The sequence below is a fragment of the Limanda limanda genome, chromosome 14 (genome assembly GCF_963576545.1).
Source record: "Limanda limanda chromosome 14, fLimLim1.1, whole genome shotgun sequence".
NCBI lineage: Eukaryota > Metazoa > Chordata > Actinopteri > Pleuronectiformes > Pleuronectidae > Limanda > Limanda limanda.
The window spans coordinates 11,815,956-11,832,469 of record NC_083649.1 but is presented as its reverse complement, the minus strand read 5'-3'; the positions used below and the strand labels follow the sequence as shown (position 1 = coordinate 11,832,469).

The following is a 16,514-nucleotide window of genomic DNA, read 5'->3' as shown; positions in this document are numbered from 1 at the left end:
AGAGGCAGCAGATTTCATGTACCCACATCCTTCATCTCACCCAAACACGAGGCCTCGCTTCGCCGTCTCTGGAGCTGTGCGAGCGATGATGTTTATCACAACAGTTACAGCAGCACAATCCAATCTGAAAACCATGATTTTTGGGTTGTTGCAGAAACAGTTTAAAACTTCTAATGACTCGAATCACAGGTCATTGCATGAATTGTCTTGAGAAATGCATTATTAACTCAGAGTATTTCATCTAGTTTGTTTGTCTTCATCTGTCTGGCTTTTTGGTTGCTTGTTCTCTACTCTTATCTTGCACATTTACATGCCGCATAAGAAACCTCAGCTTTTCATGCAGTGCAGATTTTAGTTTAGGACATTTTGAGCATCACGCTGAAAGGGAGATTTCACATTTCGAGTTGTATAAAACCCCCTACCTCTATATACAAATACATAACAAGTTCAAACCAGAAAAATCAATTCATAGGAAAGGAGAGAACAGCTGCACAATCCCACCATTTACAAAGACCTGGCTGAGAACTTATCTAACGGAAGAACTGGATTCATCAGCCATATCTGTTAATAATTCCTGTCCTGACGGTGAATTTGTAAAAAAAATCTGTCATTTCAATGTGGAAATTCATGTAGAATCTTCTTTTTTTCTTTTTTCCAATAGGGCAAGAAGAAGAGGAGAAAAAGGGAGAAGCAGCAGGACCCCAACACAGGTAAACACCCAGTACCGAAACATCTGATCTTTCTCCTGTCAGATACCATGACTCCATATAGAAAACTAAATAGCTAGTGTCAACTCTGCAGCTCGATGGAGAATTCAGTTCAGGTTGAACATGCGTTGGCGCTCTGCTGCAGATAAATGTTCTCGGAGTCTTATGGGCAGGATGTGTCTCGAACGTCAAACCACCCACCCACTCTGCTTTCCATGTAACCTGAATTACAGACATTTCTAATCACCAGTGCACAAAAGTTCATCCTTCGCTGGTTTAAGATTGAAATGTAAGTCGGACGTCACGGCAGCTTTTTCAACCGTTTATTTTATCGCCATATTAAATCAATCAAAAATGCTCACACGCATATTATGAGGTGATGAAGACACACTTATTGTGTTCCTCCACATCCGTGTGCTGTGCATGAGTGTTCTTGCTAACAGTCTAGCCTCAGCAGGAAGCATCCAAAGTGAGAAGGTTCCAGAGAAAAACTAAAGTTCCTACGTCAACCCAGGCCCAACTGTCCCCTTATGAAACCACATTTAAATTCACTAGATCCAGATTTTTTACCATTTACACAAACAAAATGTTGCAAAACGCCCTATCTCTACATTGTTTAAAGAAAGTAAAACAAATCTTTCTGGATCTGCCCTCTGATCCTGATCCAGATCTGCAACAAGATTTAACTGGTTCTTCCTTCAGTCATGTCCCATCCCTCACGTAATCCTGCAAATAAACAAACATAACAAAAACATAACCTCGGCTGCAGGGGAAATGATCCATATCTTAATTGGCATGAGGGATGACGCCGGGGTTTCAAAGAAGAGCTTGGTAGAAAAATGTAGATCTTGGTCTTTGTTAGTCAGCCGGTAGCCAATCAGCTGATGAACGGGCTCCTGATGATGAAGCGTGATGTGAGGGCTCTAACTCACACTGTGCTCCGATAAAGAAAAAATGTGAACGTGTATATGCAGCAGCCGATTTACAACTAAAGACTGGGACATATATGAATCTGGATTTCAGGGGGTTTGAACTCTAGAGATAAAGTGGTTGATGACTGAATATTTTGTGAGATCCTGAACTAACAGAGCGTCCCAGCATGGCTGCCCTCTCTGAGTCCGTCTGTTTCTCTCTGCCCGTCTCAGTGATGACGTCTGTGTCGGGTTGTTATTCTGGTGGTTGTTGATGTTTTGCTGTAACAGTTACTAACAGTTGAACCTGAAGGCTGTCTCTGAACACACTGACGCTCTGTGCCCTCCTCTGTCCTGACGAGCTCTCCTGTCTCTTTCTTTTCCTCCTTCTGCTCTAACCCTCTTCTTCCTCTGCTCCTGTCCACTCTTCTTGTTTTGTGCATGCTGTGTGTTGTGCTCAGACCCGGGCTCCCCTAAGAAATGCCGGGCTCGCTTCGGCCTCAACCAACAAACGGACTGGTGCGGTCCCTGCAGGTGTGTACCACAAACATCCTCGCCCACCCCCCCATTTCACAGCATCGCACTGTGGCCGTCCAACTAACTCCTCATCTCTCCATCTATCTTTCTTTTCATCTTCATCAGTGCATCATTCCGGTCCGATGCCGACTAAGTTATTCAAACATTTCACAAATGCTCTGGAAACAGTGATGAATTCACAAACAGATGTAAATTGATTGGCTCTCAAGAAACAGAAAAGTACATGTCAGCTGAAATCAACGCTGCAGAAAACCAGGCCAAGTTTAGAACCACTTGACATGAAGTCATAACGATCATGGAGCAGAAAACTTGTTCAGTTGCATCCTGTAGTGTGCAATATGCAACGTGTGAGAAAACTTTCAAAATATTTCAGCCCTAAGTTGAGCAGCTAAAGCTCTAAATCGTTAGCTAATAATGCTTAATTGAATAAATTAGATGATGCCAAGAACCATGTTTGTAATTGTCAACTAAAACCTTTACAGCAGGAATATTATTATTTGATTATGTCCTGACCTTTTCTCAAAATTGCCACTAGCTCTGTTCCCTCTCTCTGTATTAAAGCAGAAACAGGGTCCCACTACAATACAAATCATATGAAGTTAAAAGTTTGGTACCGCGTCAGACTGCTCAGTTTTAGTCACAGCAGGATGGATGGATGGATGGATGGATGGATAGATAGGTGGATGGATAGGTGGATGGATGGATAGGTGGATAGGTGGATGGATGATAGATTGATGGATAGATTGATGGATGGGTGGATGGATAGATGGATGGATGGATTGATTGATGGATGGATGGATGGATGGATGGATGGATGGATGGATAGATAGGTGGATGGATGGATAGGTGTATGGATGATAGATTGATGGATGGGTGGATAGATGGATGGATGGATGGATAGATTGATGGATCTATTTTTCCTCTATTTATTTGTTCTCATCATGTGCCATACATGATTTACAGTAGACACCAGGCGACAGCTTCTCTGCAGGATTCAGGAATTTGTGTGGTTGTGTAGACAAAAAAAGCCTTTTTTACCACAACAGCACTGTAGCAACCCCATCGTCTTCCCCACCATCACGTCATGGAAATGTGTGTGTGTGTGTGAGTGTGCATTCATATGTGTGCGTTTCGTTTTGAGAGAACAAAGGGGGGTGAATGTGGTTAGAGCAAATCCTTATCACCACAGCTCAGCGCACACACACACACACACACACACGCGCTCCCTGCAGCTTTGCATTTTGACATCGTTCTCATGCCCATCTGCTTTCAACTTTCTCCATTCATGCGATGTGGTAACAGGCGCCGTTTGATGGTGAACTCTAACATTTAGAAATCACTTTCTGCTGCACCCTTGCTCCGTCTCTCCCTCCGTGTGTCTCTCTAAATACGGCCCATGCAGAGCCTCTGCTCGCGGTTTAACCTGGTGACTCATATCATATTCTGGTAATGATCATGGGATCCTGTTCGCTGCTTTGATGATGCTGAGTGTCACACCTCAGCGAGCACAGCACGTCACTGCTGTTTGCATATCACACAGATGCAATATGGACGAGAGGGAACATGTGAAAGATATTATTTTGTGGCGCTTACATTGTTTAAGGTCACTGTGTCGATCAGTGATTTTAAGCAGTTGATTATTTAATATCAATAGCACCGAGTTAAGATGAAACACTTGAACAATGTATTTGCTGTAGTAATTAAACAGTTGAGTTCCTCTCAATTAACAAAATATGTATCAATATACAGAAATATTTGTATTAATCAACAACAAAAATTTAAAAAATAGTGTCATATCTATATATACAACAGAAAGGAATTAATAAGTGTCCTGATTTAGCATGCCAGAAGACTGGGTTCTTGTTTAGCTATGTTTAAAATGTATTACGTTTTCACAAATTAATATATGGTATTTTGGAAAATTCATAGAGTTCATAGACTTCTATATATTACAGAAGAGTATGAGGGTAAGGCATACGAAAAAAATTATAAGAGGAAGATTTGTTTTTCCTGTTTGCATTTTGAGAATAAAGCTGAAACAGCAAGTATAAAGTCCAACTACAATTCAAGTCAATTTTTTGTCTAGTTAGAAAATAAAGTCGTAACGACAAGAGTGACGTGAAAGTGAAAACAAATTTGTAGAGATTTGATGTGTTCTTAAAAGTTCGACTTCAATCAAGAAATTCAAATCTATTCTAGAAATTTGGACTTTATTCTTGAAGTGCAAAATGGAAAAATATTTCCTCCATTTTCAAAAAAATGTCCTCGAACTTGATAATAATACTTCTCTGTATGTGCACCAACACTAATACGTGTGTGTTGTTCGTTGTGATCATACAGTTTGTCTCCCTGTTCATTGACCTCATGGTGAGTGAAGCATCTCCACTGACGCCTGCTGACGTTTACCATCCACACTTTATTCACAGATAACTCTCTCTGACTGTTCCTAGGAGGAAAAAGAAGTGCATTCGCTACCTTCAAGGAGGAGGCTGCCCCAGCCCAACTTCTTCAGATTTAAGTGCCATAGACTCTCCCCCCTCCTCCTCCCCCTCCCGACATCCGCTCTACCAGCACCAGCGTCAGTGCCACGCCTCCCCGGGCTGCTCCCCAACGCCCGCCGCTTCCCCCTCAACGCGCCTCCCCTTGTCTCCGCACACGCACTCACTCTTGCCCCCGGAGCAGGCGGCCGGCAAGCACGGCGGCCCCCGGCAGCCGGCGGCCAAACACACACACCTGGGACTGTCCGGCAAGCAGATGCACGGCTCCACGACGGCGCTGTCCGCCACCAAGGCCGCAGGACTTTCTCTCAAAGTGCTAACAGAGACTCAGTGATCACTCCAGCCCGCTCACATCCCTGACCCATGCTCACCTCAGCTTCTGCCCCAGCTACGGAGATCACCTTCACCTGCCTTCATCCTCATATTCATCCATACTTTTTGTCAGATCAGTAAAGAAGCAGCGACTGTGGTAGACAGGATGATGGGTCCACCATCATCTGTCATGCAGCATTGTCCCACATTTACAGATCCGACCTGTCTCAGTTCAAATGCTGGTTTCCCCCAAAGTCTGCGTTTCCAGGCCAAGTCCATCGTTAACAGGTCAACAAGGCTTAGTCCGTCCCATGTTCAGTTCTTTATTCAAACATTCAGGAAATTCTTGTCAGCCTAAAAGACTGGAAACAGCACGTAGTAAAACACATCGTGTGACCAGATATGTGGTTCATCAAGTCTCTGCGAAATGGAAAGCATGGTGACCAGTAGTTCTTAACCAGTAGTTCTCTTTGTTCCTTTGGCCTGACTCTGGATGTCCTGTCTGACTTTAACTCTCTCAAACACTCTCATTCTAATTAACGTCCTAACACTGGTACAATTTAATGTAAAAACAATCCACAGTATAAAATTTGTCATTTTATCTTGAACAAATTTTATTATTATTTTTCTGCACAACCATCTGACAACACCCAGATATTATCTCGGGAGCCCCTGGTTGAGCCGAAACCAAGGAAAAGTTACCTCAGGAGGTAAACTGTTACCAGCCTGGACATGTTATTAATCACAGTGTTTGTTATTTATAATTAGAAGAGGCCAATTCAGGCTAACATGTGCTAAGAGAAAAATACACCAATCAGCCACAATCTTTAAGCTGTAACTAACTTTTAATGTGGTCTCTTTTATTGTGGTGCCTCTAACTGTTACCAGCTGCAGAGATGCTGGAGGTCAGTCCGAGTTGGGGATGCTGAGAGAATGACTTTATAATAACATCATACTAAATACACTGCTGCAACTAAACTCGTGAATTTTACACCAGTTGTAGAACATTTTACTCTGCATCAGGCCACAAACTTGGCTTTAGTGCAATTGATGAATCAGATTTCTTTGGTCTAACCCTGTACAACCTTTCAGTTCATCAGCTCTCTTTATATCACGCTCCACATGAAAGGACATGAAAGGCGAATACAGAAAATACAAGTAAATGTTTTAAGATATAAGAATAATCTGATTAACGATATTAGATAAAATAAAATAAAATAATTCTATGATACCTTTTTTAAATGAATTTAGTCAACATTGAGTTGCAGTTACAGGCTCTTGCCAGTAGGTAGTGCTGCAGCCCCCTCAGCATCTATACTCCCAGCATCCTTCAGCAGCCGTCAGTCAGAGCTCATACTATAAATGTTGTGATCTTCATTTAAGTTAGCCCAGTTTTATTTTGTAGTTTCATGACGACAAGTTCTTGGTAATGAATTTGGAAATGATTCATTTTGAAGTTGAACACCTGAAACCTTCAGAGAGTATTTATCCATGAGGCTAAAATGTCTCTAATGTAAGTGGAAGGAAAGGTTCAGCAGGGAGATTCCAGATTCCGCCTAAAGGATTTGCGGTGATCAAGGAAACGTCAGGCGTAACTCAAGAGTTCACTTCACCATGGTAACTAACGGTTAACTGAGCTAACCTGCTCCATAGCAGGTTTAATTTGTGATAACAAATACAAACTACAGACACTCATTGTAGTACAGAGACCACACTGATCCAGATGTACAGAGGCAGACCTGTGCTGAAGGCTGAATTCATCTGGAGCCTCAAACTAAAGGTCTGCTGGCGCCATCTGCTGGTGACGTGATTATTTTTACCAGGAGCACAGCTCTGCCTCTGAAAAATCATCTTCCAAAAATCTGATTTTTGTTTAGCACATGAATCCGAGCCCTGAGTGTCCTCCATGACAATCTTACAAAATGTTTTGCAAATGAGCTCTTAATCAAATGAACCACAGACCTAGAAACACCAAATTTGTTGCAGGAGACTCCTCAGTGTTGTTACATACATGCTTTCCTCCACGTTACTTTCATTACCCAGCATCCACCACAGTCAGAGGACAAACCTCCACGAGAGGGGAAGAGAGAGCAGCCAGACGTCGGCCTCAGCAGCAGAACCTCAGAGAGGAACAGGGACAGATCCACTTTAATTGCAGCTGCAGTTTTGACACAAAGCAAACTAGCATCAGGTCAGAAAACAGGATCCGACTCATGAGAAATCCCTCTTCACATTACTTCTTTTAGGCACTTTCAGGCTTTTGCTTTTGTCAACATACATTTCTGTTGTTTTTCTCCTCATTTGTGGGTATTTTTGTATAAATCTTTTTAAAGGTCATATATTTTGATGCTGGAGGGGAAACCCTCAAAGAAATACAAGTTTTCTTGTTGTCCTTTGAACCTTTTGCAGCTCCATAAACTGACCTGAGACCAAATGGGTACTATTATATTGCATTGTGTTGTAAAGTTTTTTAAATGTTGGAATTCCCTATTATAATTAAACTTTTATATGTTTTTATGTAAGAAAAAGAAAAAAAGTCAAACTGAAAAAAAAAATGTTTAGTTGCCGACATTTCCTAAAGCAATACATTTGTGTTCGTCCTCTTGTGCAGATTTTTACTTTTGGGCCGCGTTACTGCAGCAGCGTTCAGGCATCTCCATGTTCTCCATCTGTGCATGTTCCAAACTTTAACGTAACAAGACGTTTCGACTAAAAAGGCTTTCATTTGCAGCTTCTTACTCAGCTCAGCTCTCAGTGGACAAACTGCAGGCTGAACTTCTGTACAGCAACTAGTTTTCCTCCAGCAGAGGGAGAGCTTCGTGCTTAGAATTAGCCTGGAGGACCCAGCAGGAACCCCTCAAACATGTCTTTTGTATTTTTTATGCCTCGAACGCCTCTGATGTATTACTTGTTCTTTTGTTTGATGTATTAAAAGTGTTTTGAATATCTTGTCCCCGTCTGTCGTTATTAAAGTAAGAAGAGACGTAAAGCTCCTCAGCTCCTGGTACCTTCAACACAAAGATGACAGACGCCAGCCTTTTTATGATTTATTTACTCCTTCAGTATATCTGTGACCACCCCGAAAGCCAGCATCAGAGCATTTCTGAGCAGTTTCCTATTCAATACAACATGAATTAGGACTGATTAACCCCAACACTGTGTGACAACACACAAGTACTTCAAGTCCAACGGACATTATGCAAAAAGGAGAAAGAAGAAAAAAAAAAAAAACACCGTTCTACCTCAAACCTTACATTTCAATTGAAAACAGCCCAATCATCTCTTTAACAGGGTTTCACAGAACAAATGCCTTTAACGGGGCAAAAATAATATTCACCCTTCACTTTCCATTGTCAAAAAAAGCCATTTTATTCAATCAATTAACCTAAAAGAAAACAAACATGTCCAGTAAAAAAGACGATCATAGCAATTATTGATGGAGGGGGAATATGAAAGGACTGCTGCTGTCTAATGTTTAGGGGAACAAAGCCATGAACCCAGGGCCGTTCACTGGATGAGGATACACAACAGGAGAGTGTGGGAAACAGAAAGAGCTTCTTTACTTAAATTAATAACACCACACAAGCAGGTTAAAATGGTCATGCTATTGGTATACAGTAATGGAGGGACGGGGGCGGCAAATGGGGGGGTCATGTGGCTTTAAATATACTAAATGTAAATATTAACAAGTATGAACAACGCCAGTGCAACCAGTTAGCAGAGACAATCCTTTTCAGTGTGGTAGTGTTGGCAGGATCTTCCCACTTTACTTCTCTTCACACCACTGGTTCTCTTTGCGTACCTGAGGACGAGAGGAGGGACACAGAGGAGGAGTTTAGAAAACTGAGACAGTGAAAGCTCTTAGTCAAACACGTAGTCATTCCATCGTGATTCAGTTCTCATAATCAATACTGAAATAGAGTTTCAGATCAAAGGTTTAGTCACCACAAGTCACAAGACTGAACTCTTACTTTGTTCAGGAATTCAGAAACTGGTCGTCTTACTTCCTACTAAGTGAATAAAGCCTTTAAAACTAAAGTGAAACTCTCTCTGTACGAAGGCAGTGTTTGGACAAACTGTGTCACTACACCCTGTAATACAATCAGAGTACAACACTGCACTGCAGGAGGTGCTGTAGAATGATTTCAGAATGGTGGGGGAAAGGTAGGTAACAAAAGAAGACACATCGGAAGTTTATCTGACAGAAAGACAATAACCAAAAAATGTACTTTAACTTGATGATGAATTTTCACAGAAGGTGAAAAGCAAAACAAACTAAAGGTGCAACATGTTTGTGGGAACGTGTGCAACAGTGTTGGGACAAGTTTTACAGACTCCATGGTAGAAAGAAACTCAGATGAGTTTGACTGCTGAATGATTACATTTTGAATCAAGAATCCATAAATCTCTTGTCATAATTTTGTGCACTGAGACTTAACAGTATGCACATTTTGAAACATGGAGGTGCTGTAAAGCTTTTGGCCAGATAACACTCATCTGTTTCTGATTCTGATGGACAGGGGATGAATGGAATAAGTACCTGAGCCTCCTCCTCCTCTGTGAAGTCGTTTTTGATGTTGAAAGTCTTCCTGATCTCCTCTGGGGTTTTGCCTTTAATCATGTTGGCCACCGTCTTGCAGGTGACGTCTAACAGACCTTTAATGTCCAAATAGTTGGCGGCCTAAACAGAAAAGACAAAGGCGACAGCAGGGATTAACTTCACAGAAAAACATCCTGTAACAGCTACTAATGTTATAATAAATAGATGATCTGTGTATGACTTCAAATCAATATTTCAAACTTTCACCTCGATTGCAATTAATGAATGTTTATACTATAACAAACACCAGGCCGTCAATTACCACAACACTCAGTGTCAGTCAACAAGGAACTCTGCTACCTTCTAATCACTCACACGCAGAACTGGTCTTTATAAAAACCTGCTGAATTCCTATTCATGTGTTCATGGATAAACAAGGCATCGCTTCTTCTGCAACAATGAGGGTAAAACACTGCGCTGAGTCATAATCTGTGGGAAGAATATCTCTTCTGTCTGCGTGTCACGTGATGTCTCGTGTGTAAACTGTGTACTTGCAAAAAATGTGGGAATTTTTTTCAATGCGTTTCCCAAACATTCCTCCTAAACTTAAAAGTAAATCAAACAAACACAAAAATAAACTTAAAAGTCCTGTAGCCTACATGTCCTAATAACTTCTGATTGGTTCTAGTGTTTATTGGTAACGTGTAATGTGAGCGCAGGTCAGTGGGGGGGTTAGAACTTGAAGCAGGGTGATACAGAACATAGCAGAAACCAGACAGGTTGTGAATGCACACATTGGTGAAAGTATTAACCGAAATAACCGAAATTAGCAAAATAAGGTTCAGTTAAAGTTTATAAATGTTGTTTCTATCATTTTCTGGGTTAGTTCCCCAGCACTAATCAAAGCCTTACTTTCATTTTCATATGACACAAGATTAGCCGGTGAACTAATGTACCATTCTTGCCTCTTTGTGCATGTAAACACATGTAAACATATTCAAACAGCCTGGGGGGGTGTGGGTGGACTATGTCAACTCAAGTGACAGGCACTCTGACTTGTGTTTCACTTCCTGGAAAACCATGGCTCTACCACCTATTTCCCAATCTCCACTTAGGTTACCTTTCACATGTTGTGTCTGGTTCTCTAATGGTTTCTGTGGATCTTCCAATTCCAAGATTAGTCCCTGTTGTTTTTCCACTTAAAACTATATTTTCAAATCCTTGCCTCTACCACGGCCAAACAAGTCATCTTCAAGCTAAGGTCATTTTAAAATTGTTAATAAAATGCAAGCTCAGTTCTCTGCCATGGTAGTAAATGAAAACTACTTAACACACACACGTTCAAATTTTAAAGTAGAAGACAACAAGAGTCTTGGAAACAGAAGAGATTAATGTAGTAAATGTGTTCACATATCAAAAAAAAAAAAAGTGGTTTCATGAATTCCTGACTCCTGCTGCTTCTTCACAGAATAAATTGAGGGGATAACATGGGATCTGCACTCAAATCACGTAAGTCTTGGATTATTGCTAAGCAACCTACACTCATTCGGTTAAAACCACTCTGGGGAAACATTTTTGAAAAGTTCGGGCTCCAAACTCAAATTGAAGTGGATGGACACAGTCTACCAGTTCTTCCATAATGATAAACTGAAAACAAACTACCAATGTTACTGCATTCATTGTAGAGTTGTTCTGATTTGTCTTTATGTTCCACACAGAACTCAGGTTTGGGATTTGTTGTGTAATGGTTGAGGTTATGGGTGATTTCAGATCAATGTAAAGTAAATGTGAACTGTTTTTACCAGGATGAGTTCAAACAAGGTTCCTTGGTCGACTTTGAGGAACTCCTGGTCCCACACAGGAATGTCATCCGTCCTCTTCTCCTTGTTCTCGTCGTCCTCGGGTGGAGGAGGGTCATCTTTGTGATGGGTGCACCACTGGATCACCTGGAGGTACAACACACACAACTTGAATTTAAGCAACAAAATAAGCATGGAGTTCGGCCACTTGGCATTTAAAACATCCAAATAGACACTAAACTGCTCCTGGTTGCACTAGATTGCTTTATTCTTTAGGTCTATAGAACCCTGTTATTACAATAATTCCACATGTGTAAGATACAAATAAACTGGTCTGCACAATGTTCTGCTCTCACAGATCATGTTAATTGTTTTACTAACAGTTACAACTTAGCAAGGGGGGGGGGGGGGGACATAAAACAAACCACGTATACTCTCAGTTGCCAATTTATTAGGTCCATCAAACTAAAACAAAAAAGAGTTCTATACAACAGCCTTACAACGCATCCTTCCTTTAAGAAGGATCAAACGTTCAGTATTGTGTTCTTGATATTTTATCATATTTATAATAAAATAATGTCCATAAAAGCAGCTTCAACAACAACAACAAAAGACTAACAGATGGGAAACAGAGGATAAAGTACATATAAACTAATTTCAGTGTATTAGGTGTTTATACAGTGTGTGTTTATTGATAACTCATACTTTAAGAAGAATCTTCTCCATTTAAGACACAAATCAGATTTAAGCCTCAACTCTAGGCCTGAAGAACAACTACTGGGTAATTAATTATGGTGATCATAGATGAGGTATCTTTTGTAATTATCAGCAACAACTAAAACTTGTTTAAACCTCATACAAAATAATTCAACAAAACCAAACTTGTCTTTTGAAAATAAATCTTTCATTCAACTCTTGTTCGTGTGTGTGTGTGTGTGTGTGTGTACCTTCTTCAGGATGGCAGCGTTCACATTGGGGAGAGGAACTGGGTCATCATCTCCTTCATCATCCATCCCCAAATCTATCAGAGAATCAAAAAAGGACCCACATCAGTCTGCACTACATCCACCAAATGAAAAGAATGTAAAACACACCACAGACGTTTAGGTTTGAGGGGATTTGGAAGTTGTACCTTCTAACATGGTCTTGATGGTGACAGACTGCTTGGCGATCTCAACATCCACCTCGAAGATTTCCCCATCGGAGCTCTGTAGTTTGATTGTGGGCATTATCTGCAGAGCACAACAACAATAATAAACACATGGAATCAGGGAGATTTATCCGTCAAAATAAAACACACAATAACAGATGACTCCAATTCAACGTGTGGTTATTGATAGCGCTGTGGGTAGCTTCTACCGATTGTTGATAATCGGTTCATTAGGAATGAGGTTGCTGCAGTAGTAGAAACACACTGGTTAACTGTTGATGTATTTTAAGGTAAGCTATGCGGTTGTTGTTATTAGCAAACTCAATGTAAAACACGCTAATGTTTCCTACAAGCTAGCTAGAGACTTATTTACAGGCTAATGCTAATCGTGTAGCTAGCTGTATTTTTAAATCATGCGGGACTAACTTTTTGCTGTTATCGCTAATGCACGCAATACGAGCTGAAACGTCCGCCTGGTGTGTTTTTAAAACCAAAAACAATCCGCTAATGTTGTTTAAACGCCGAGCTAACCGGGCTGCTAGCATTACCACGCACAATGGTAGCATCTTACGCTAGCGCCTTGCTAGCGCAGCGTCCGTGAGGCCTTGCGGCGACAAATCGTCAAATAAAATGTGAACAAAACAGAATGTCGGTGAACACAAGGGAACGGGACGTGTTACGGTTCGAGGCCATTTACCGTGAGTGTTTTTAAATTCGTATCCGGAGGTGGAAGTGCACAACGGGGCCTGACAGTCCGGAGGGAACGAGCAGCGGCTGGAAGTCTCTGGATCAGTCTGCAGGCAGGAAGGCTCAAACTGTGGCAGCGGCAGCTCGTTGAGGCACTTCCGGTGTCAATAGAAGTTGCTGCCCCGCTGGCTGTTAACGGCGCTGCCACACTGGCAGTGGCAGCTGCCTTTGTTGCCACAATGGCATTAAAGAGATGCCAGTGACATCAAAGGCACCAATTTCCGCTGGCTTTGATGCTACACAGTTGAGAAGCTGCCTTTGATGACACACATAAGTAACTAAACTTGTTTGTGATTTATTCAATCAGATATATGCTGGCAAGAAAAGCTCCACATCTGTCAGCTTCATATGCCTGATCTTGGTGTCTACGGAAAGGTAAGAACTTTATCCCTAATATCAATTACAGTGTGTGTCTGGCAATTTTTATCCTTGTCTAAAATTCGACATAAAATGGTGAGTAACTTTATGATAGCAATAATGCACAGAGATGCCACCGCTCATGTAGCAATTTATTGACTACAACTCAGAGTAGATGGAAATACCCCAAACGAACACAGTTTTTAGTAACGGTAGGACCAGACACACTCCGAATATAGTTATTCACTCTAGGCTGAATAAATGTATTCAGTGTTTTTGTGTTACAAAACAGCACAGAGAGACTCACACAATTTGAATTTCCAATTGCATATACACCATTGACAGTTTTTATTTACTATCATAAGGTGACTTTGAGATGACTTGTGATGGGATATCATAGGCATTCTCCAAGGACTCCTAGTATAATACACTAACATCCATAGGAACATTTAAAAAATACATATTGTTACTCCTTCAACTTCTTAATATATTTTATGCGTTATGAACTTCTATGGTGTAAAAGCATCAGTACATATACATGACAAATGACAAGCAAAGCTGTTCACAACAAACAGTAACTGACCTACTACTTTTTAACCAGGTTTTATTCTCATGTCTTCAGTATTTATATGAATTCAGTTTCCTAACAAAAACTCCATGGACAGCAATATTGATACAGGCTGGCTTATCCTGTTAAAATAAAGTTAAACGCACTGATATTGAAGCAAACTGTTATTTATACTTTCCTGGCTAACCAGTAATTTCAAGTGCATCTCCACCAAGGTTACCAAGCACAACTTGAAAAATGGGGTCAGAAAGACACACCATTCCCGTTGGCATCAGCAGAAACTGGTTTCATCACATTGGCAGTCTTGAAATGATTTGCCCCGAGACTGTTCTGTGGATCGGAAAGTACAACTTACTTAGTATTCGTAATATAAAAACACTATATATTGTTATGTTATTTGTTCTCGGTCGCTGTAAGGAGTTTGAAGTGTAGCACAGGCACATCTTATAGAAGTCTGGTCAAGTTTATTTACTGAGCACATTTAAAAAACACGACAGCAGTTGGCTGTAGAACAAGATAGTGTATAAGCAAAACAAATGCAAATAGCATACACTCAACTAAAGTAAAATGCTTGAATGGTAATACAACTGAGCTAAATACTCAATTACAAGTAAGAATATCCCATCCAAGAATCTACCTAAGTAAAAGTACCTACAACACAATGTTAAATACTCAGATACAAGTAAAGGCGATACGTTTGGATCTGGGGAGTCTGCCCTCTACTGGCCAAAACCAGCCCCAGTTTAAGCCCCTGGAAGAAAGAGTTAAAACTTCTTCTTTTCTATTGTATTCAAATCGCATTAAATAAACAGCAATCACAAAGAGGGCTCTGACAGACTGCCATTGGGGTAGAAATTATCACGATGTATACAAACCACAGATTCATATACATGTTTTCTGTCCATGGCAACTATACACAAGTTTGAGTTCAGTATCCTCTTGACAACCATTGTCTCTCCCATGCAAAGAAAAAGGAGCACATATTATAGGGGCCATCCATTTCATGGTCCATTGTAAACAACAGCCATTGAAATTATAAGCCAGGAGATGGACGCACCTTTCAACAAAAGCTAAAAATACTTTCATTTATCCTTGTCAAAGTCTTGAGATTAGAATGACAAACTTCAAAGGTGATCAAAGAAGTTCTTCAAAGTAAGACGTGTACAAAAAATGAAATGCCCCATTATGTCTATGAATCTGTAGTCTTAGTACATTGATGTTTCCTAACACTACTACCATGTAACTGCACTGAGCCATTATTATGAAATGGTGAGTTAAAGATAACTTAAAGATAACAAACTATCTCCTTAAATTCAAACAACCTGCACCACATTTCAAATGCACATAGATATTAGTCCTCTGAATGAGTTTTTGTCAGGATCCATGAATTATACTCTGATAAACCGGGGGAAAATAACGAATAACTGCCTATCCCACAATGTTTAAGAAAGACAAATATAAATCCGTAATCATCCCTGGTTCTTTCCTGACCTATACAGCACCCCTCCAAGTTTCGTGGAAAGTTTTGATTTTGTAATGTTGTTTACAAACAAAACAAATGGGTGTAAACAAAACCCCTGTCTATTTGTTTTGTTTGTTCACATTCATAATTTGAGGCTCATTTGAATGTCCGTTTGTCTGTTGGTGTTTGGGCTTCATGATAAAACATGATGTCAACTCTGCTGGTTTATGGGATAGTGACCTATGCTGCATTGATTCCTCCAAGTTTCGTGGAAAGTTTTTGTTTTGTAATGTTGTTTACAAACAAAACAAATGGGTGAAAACAAAACCCCTGTCTATTTGTTTTGTTTGTTCACATTCATAATTTGAGGCTCATTTGAATGTCCGTTTGTCTGTTGGTGTTTAGGCTGCATGATGAAACATGATGTCAACTCTGCTGGTTTATGGGATAGTGACCTATGCTGCATTCCTCCAAGTTTCGTGGAAAGTTTTAATTTGTAATGTTGCTTACAAACAAAACAAATGGGTGTAAACAAAACCCCTGTCTATTTTTTTTGTTTGTTCACATTCATAATTTGAGGCTCATTTGAATGTCCGGCCCCTGGTTGATGTTTGGGCTGCATGATGAAACATGATGTCAACTCTGATCAGAGGTGTCAAGTAACCAAGTACAAATACTTCGTTACCTTACTTAAGTAGAAATTTGGGGTATCTATACTTTACTGGAGAATTTATTTTTCAGACGACTTTTTACTTCTACTCCTTACATTTTCACGCAAATATCTGTACTTTCTACTCCTTACATTTTAAAAATAGCCTCGTTACTCCGATTTAATTTTGGCACACAACCGCACCGGAGGGTTCCGAAAAAGGAGGAGAGCGTGTTTTTTTTGGAGGAGGTGGGGTAGTGCACTATAGGCCCCTGAG

At 40.5% G+C, this 16,514-nt stretch overlaps 2 protein-coding genes across 9 annotated transcripts in view; one reads left to right on the top strand and one right to left on the bottom strand.

Annotated features, from left to right (window-relative positions):
• Positions 1–4,736, top strand: part of tcf7 (transcription factor 7) — a 59,542-nt gene extending 54,806 nt beyond the window's left edge. For 6 of the 8 annotated variants that reach the window (XM_061085716.1, XM_061085715.1, XM_061085713.1 and 3 more), the window contains 2 exons: positions 662–710; positions 4,606–4,736. In XM_061085716.1, coding sequence (XP_060941699.1) covers positions 662–710; positions 4,606–4,673 — 117 coding nt within the window. In that variant the 3' untranslated portion in view covers positions 4,674–4,736. Of the gene's footprint in view, positions 1–661; positions 711–4,581 lie in introns of all 8 variants that reach the window. The other 2 variants (XM_061085714.1, XM_061085712.1) reach the window with 1 other exon arrangement.
• Positions 4,737–7,999: 3,263 nt separating this feature from the next.
• On the bottom strand, positions 8,000–13,265 carry skp1 (S-phase kinase-associated protein 1). The gene is made up of 6 exons (XM_061085512.1): positions 13,152–13,265; positions 12,437–12,536; positions 12,252–12,325; positions 11,308–11,451; positions 9,506–9,646; positions 8,000–8,767 (listed from the first exon to the last, which is right to left on the bottom strand). Exons 2-6 carry the CDS (start codon positions 12,531–12,533, stop codon positions 8,732–8,734), a joined length of 492 nt encoding a protein of 163 aa, XP_060941495.1. The 5' UTR covers positions 12,534–12,536; positions 13,152–13,265; the 3' UTR covers positions 8,000–8,731.
• Positions 13,266–16,514: the final 3,249 nt, after the last annotated feature.

Excerpts from the sequence above, each read along its gene's own strand:
- skp1 (XM_061085512.1), bottom strand. The coding sequence starts at position 12,533 with ATGCCCACAATCAAACTACAGAGCTCCGATGGGGAAATCTTCGAGGTG. Across the intron at positions 12,326-12,436 it reads CATCAAGACCATGTTAGAAG|ATTTGGGGATGGATGATGAA; the intron begins GTACAACTTCCA and ends ATTCTCTGATAG. Across the intron at positions 9,647-11,307 it reads CCTTGTTTGAACTCATCCTG|GCCGCCAACTATTTGGACAT; the intron begins GTAAAAACAGTT and ends TTTTCTGTTTAG.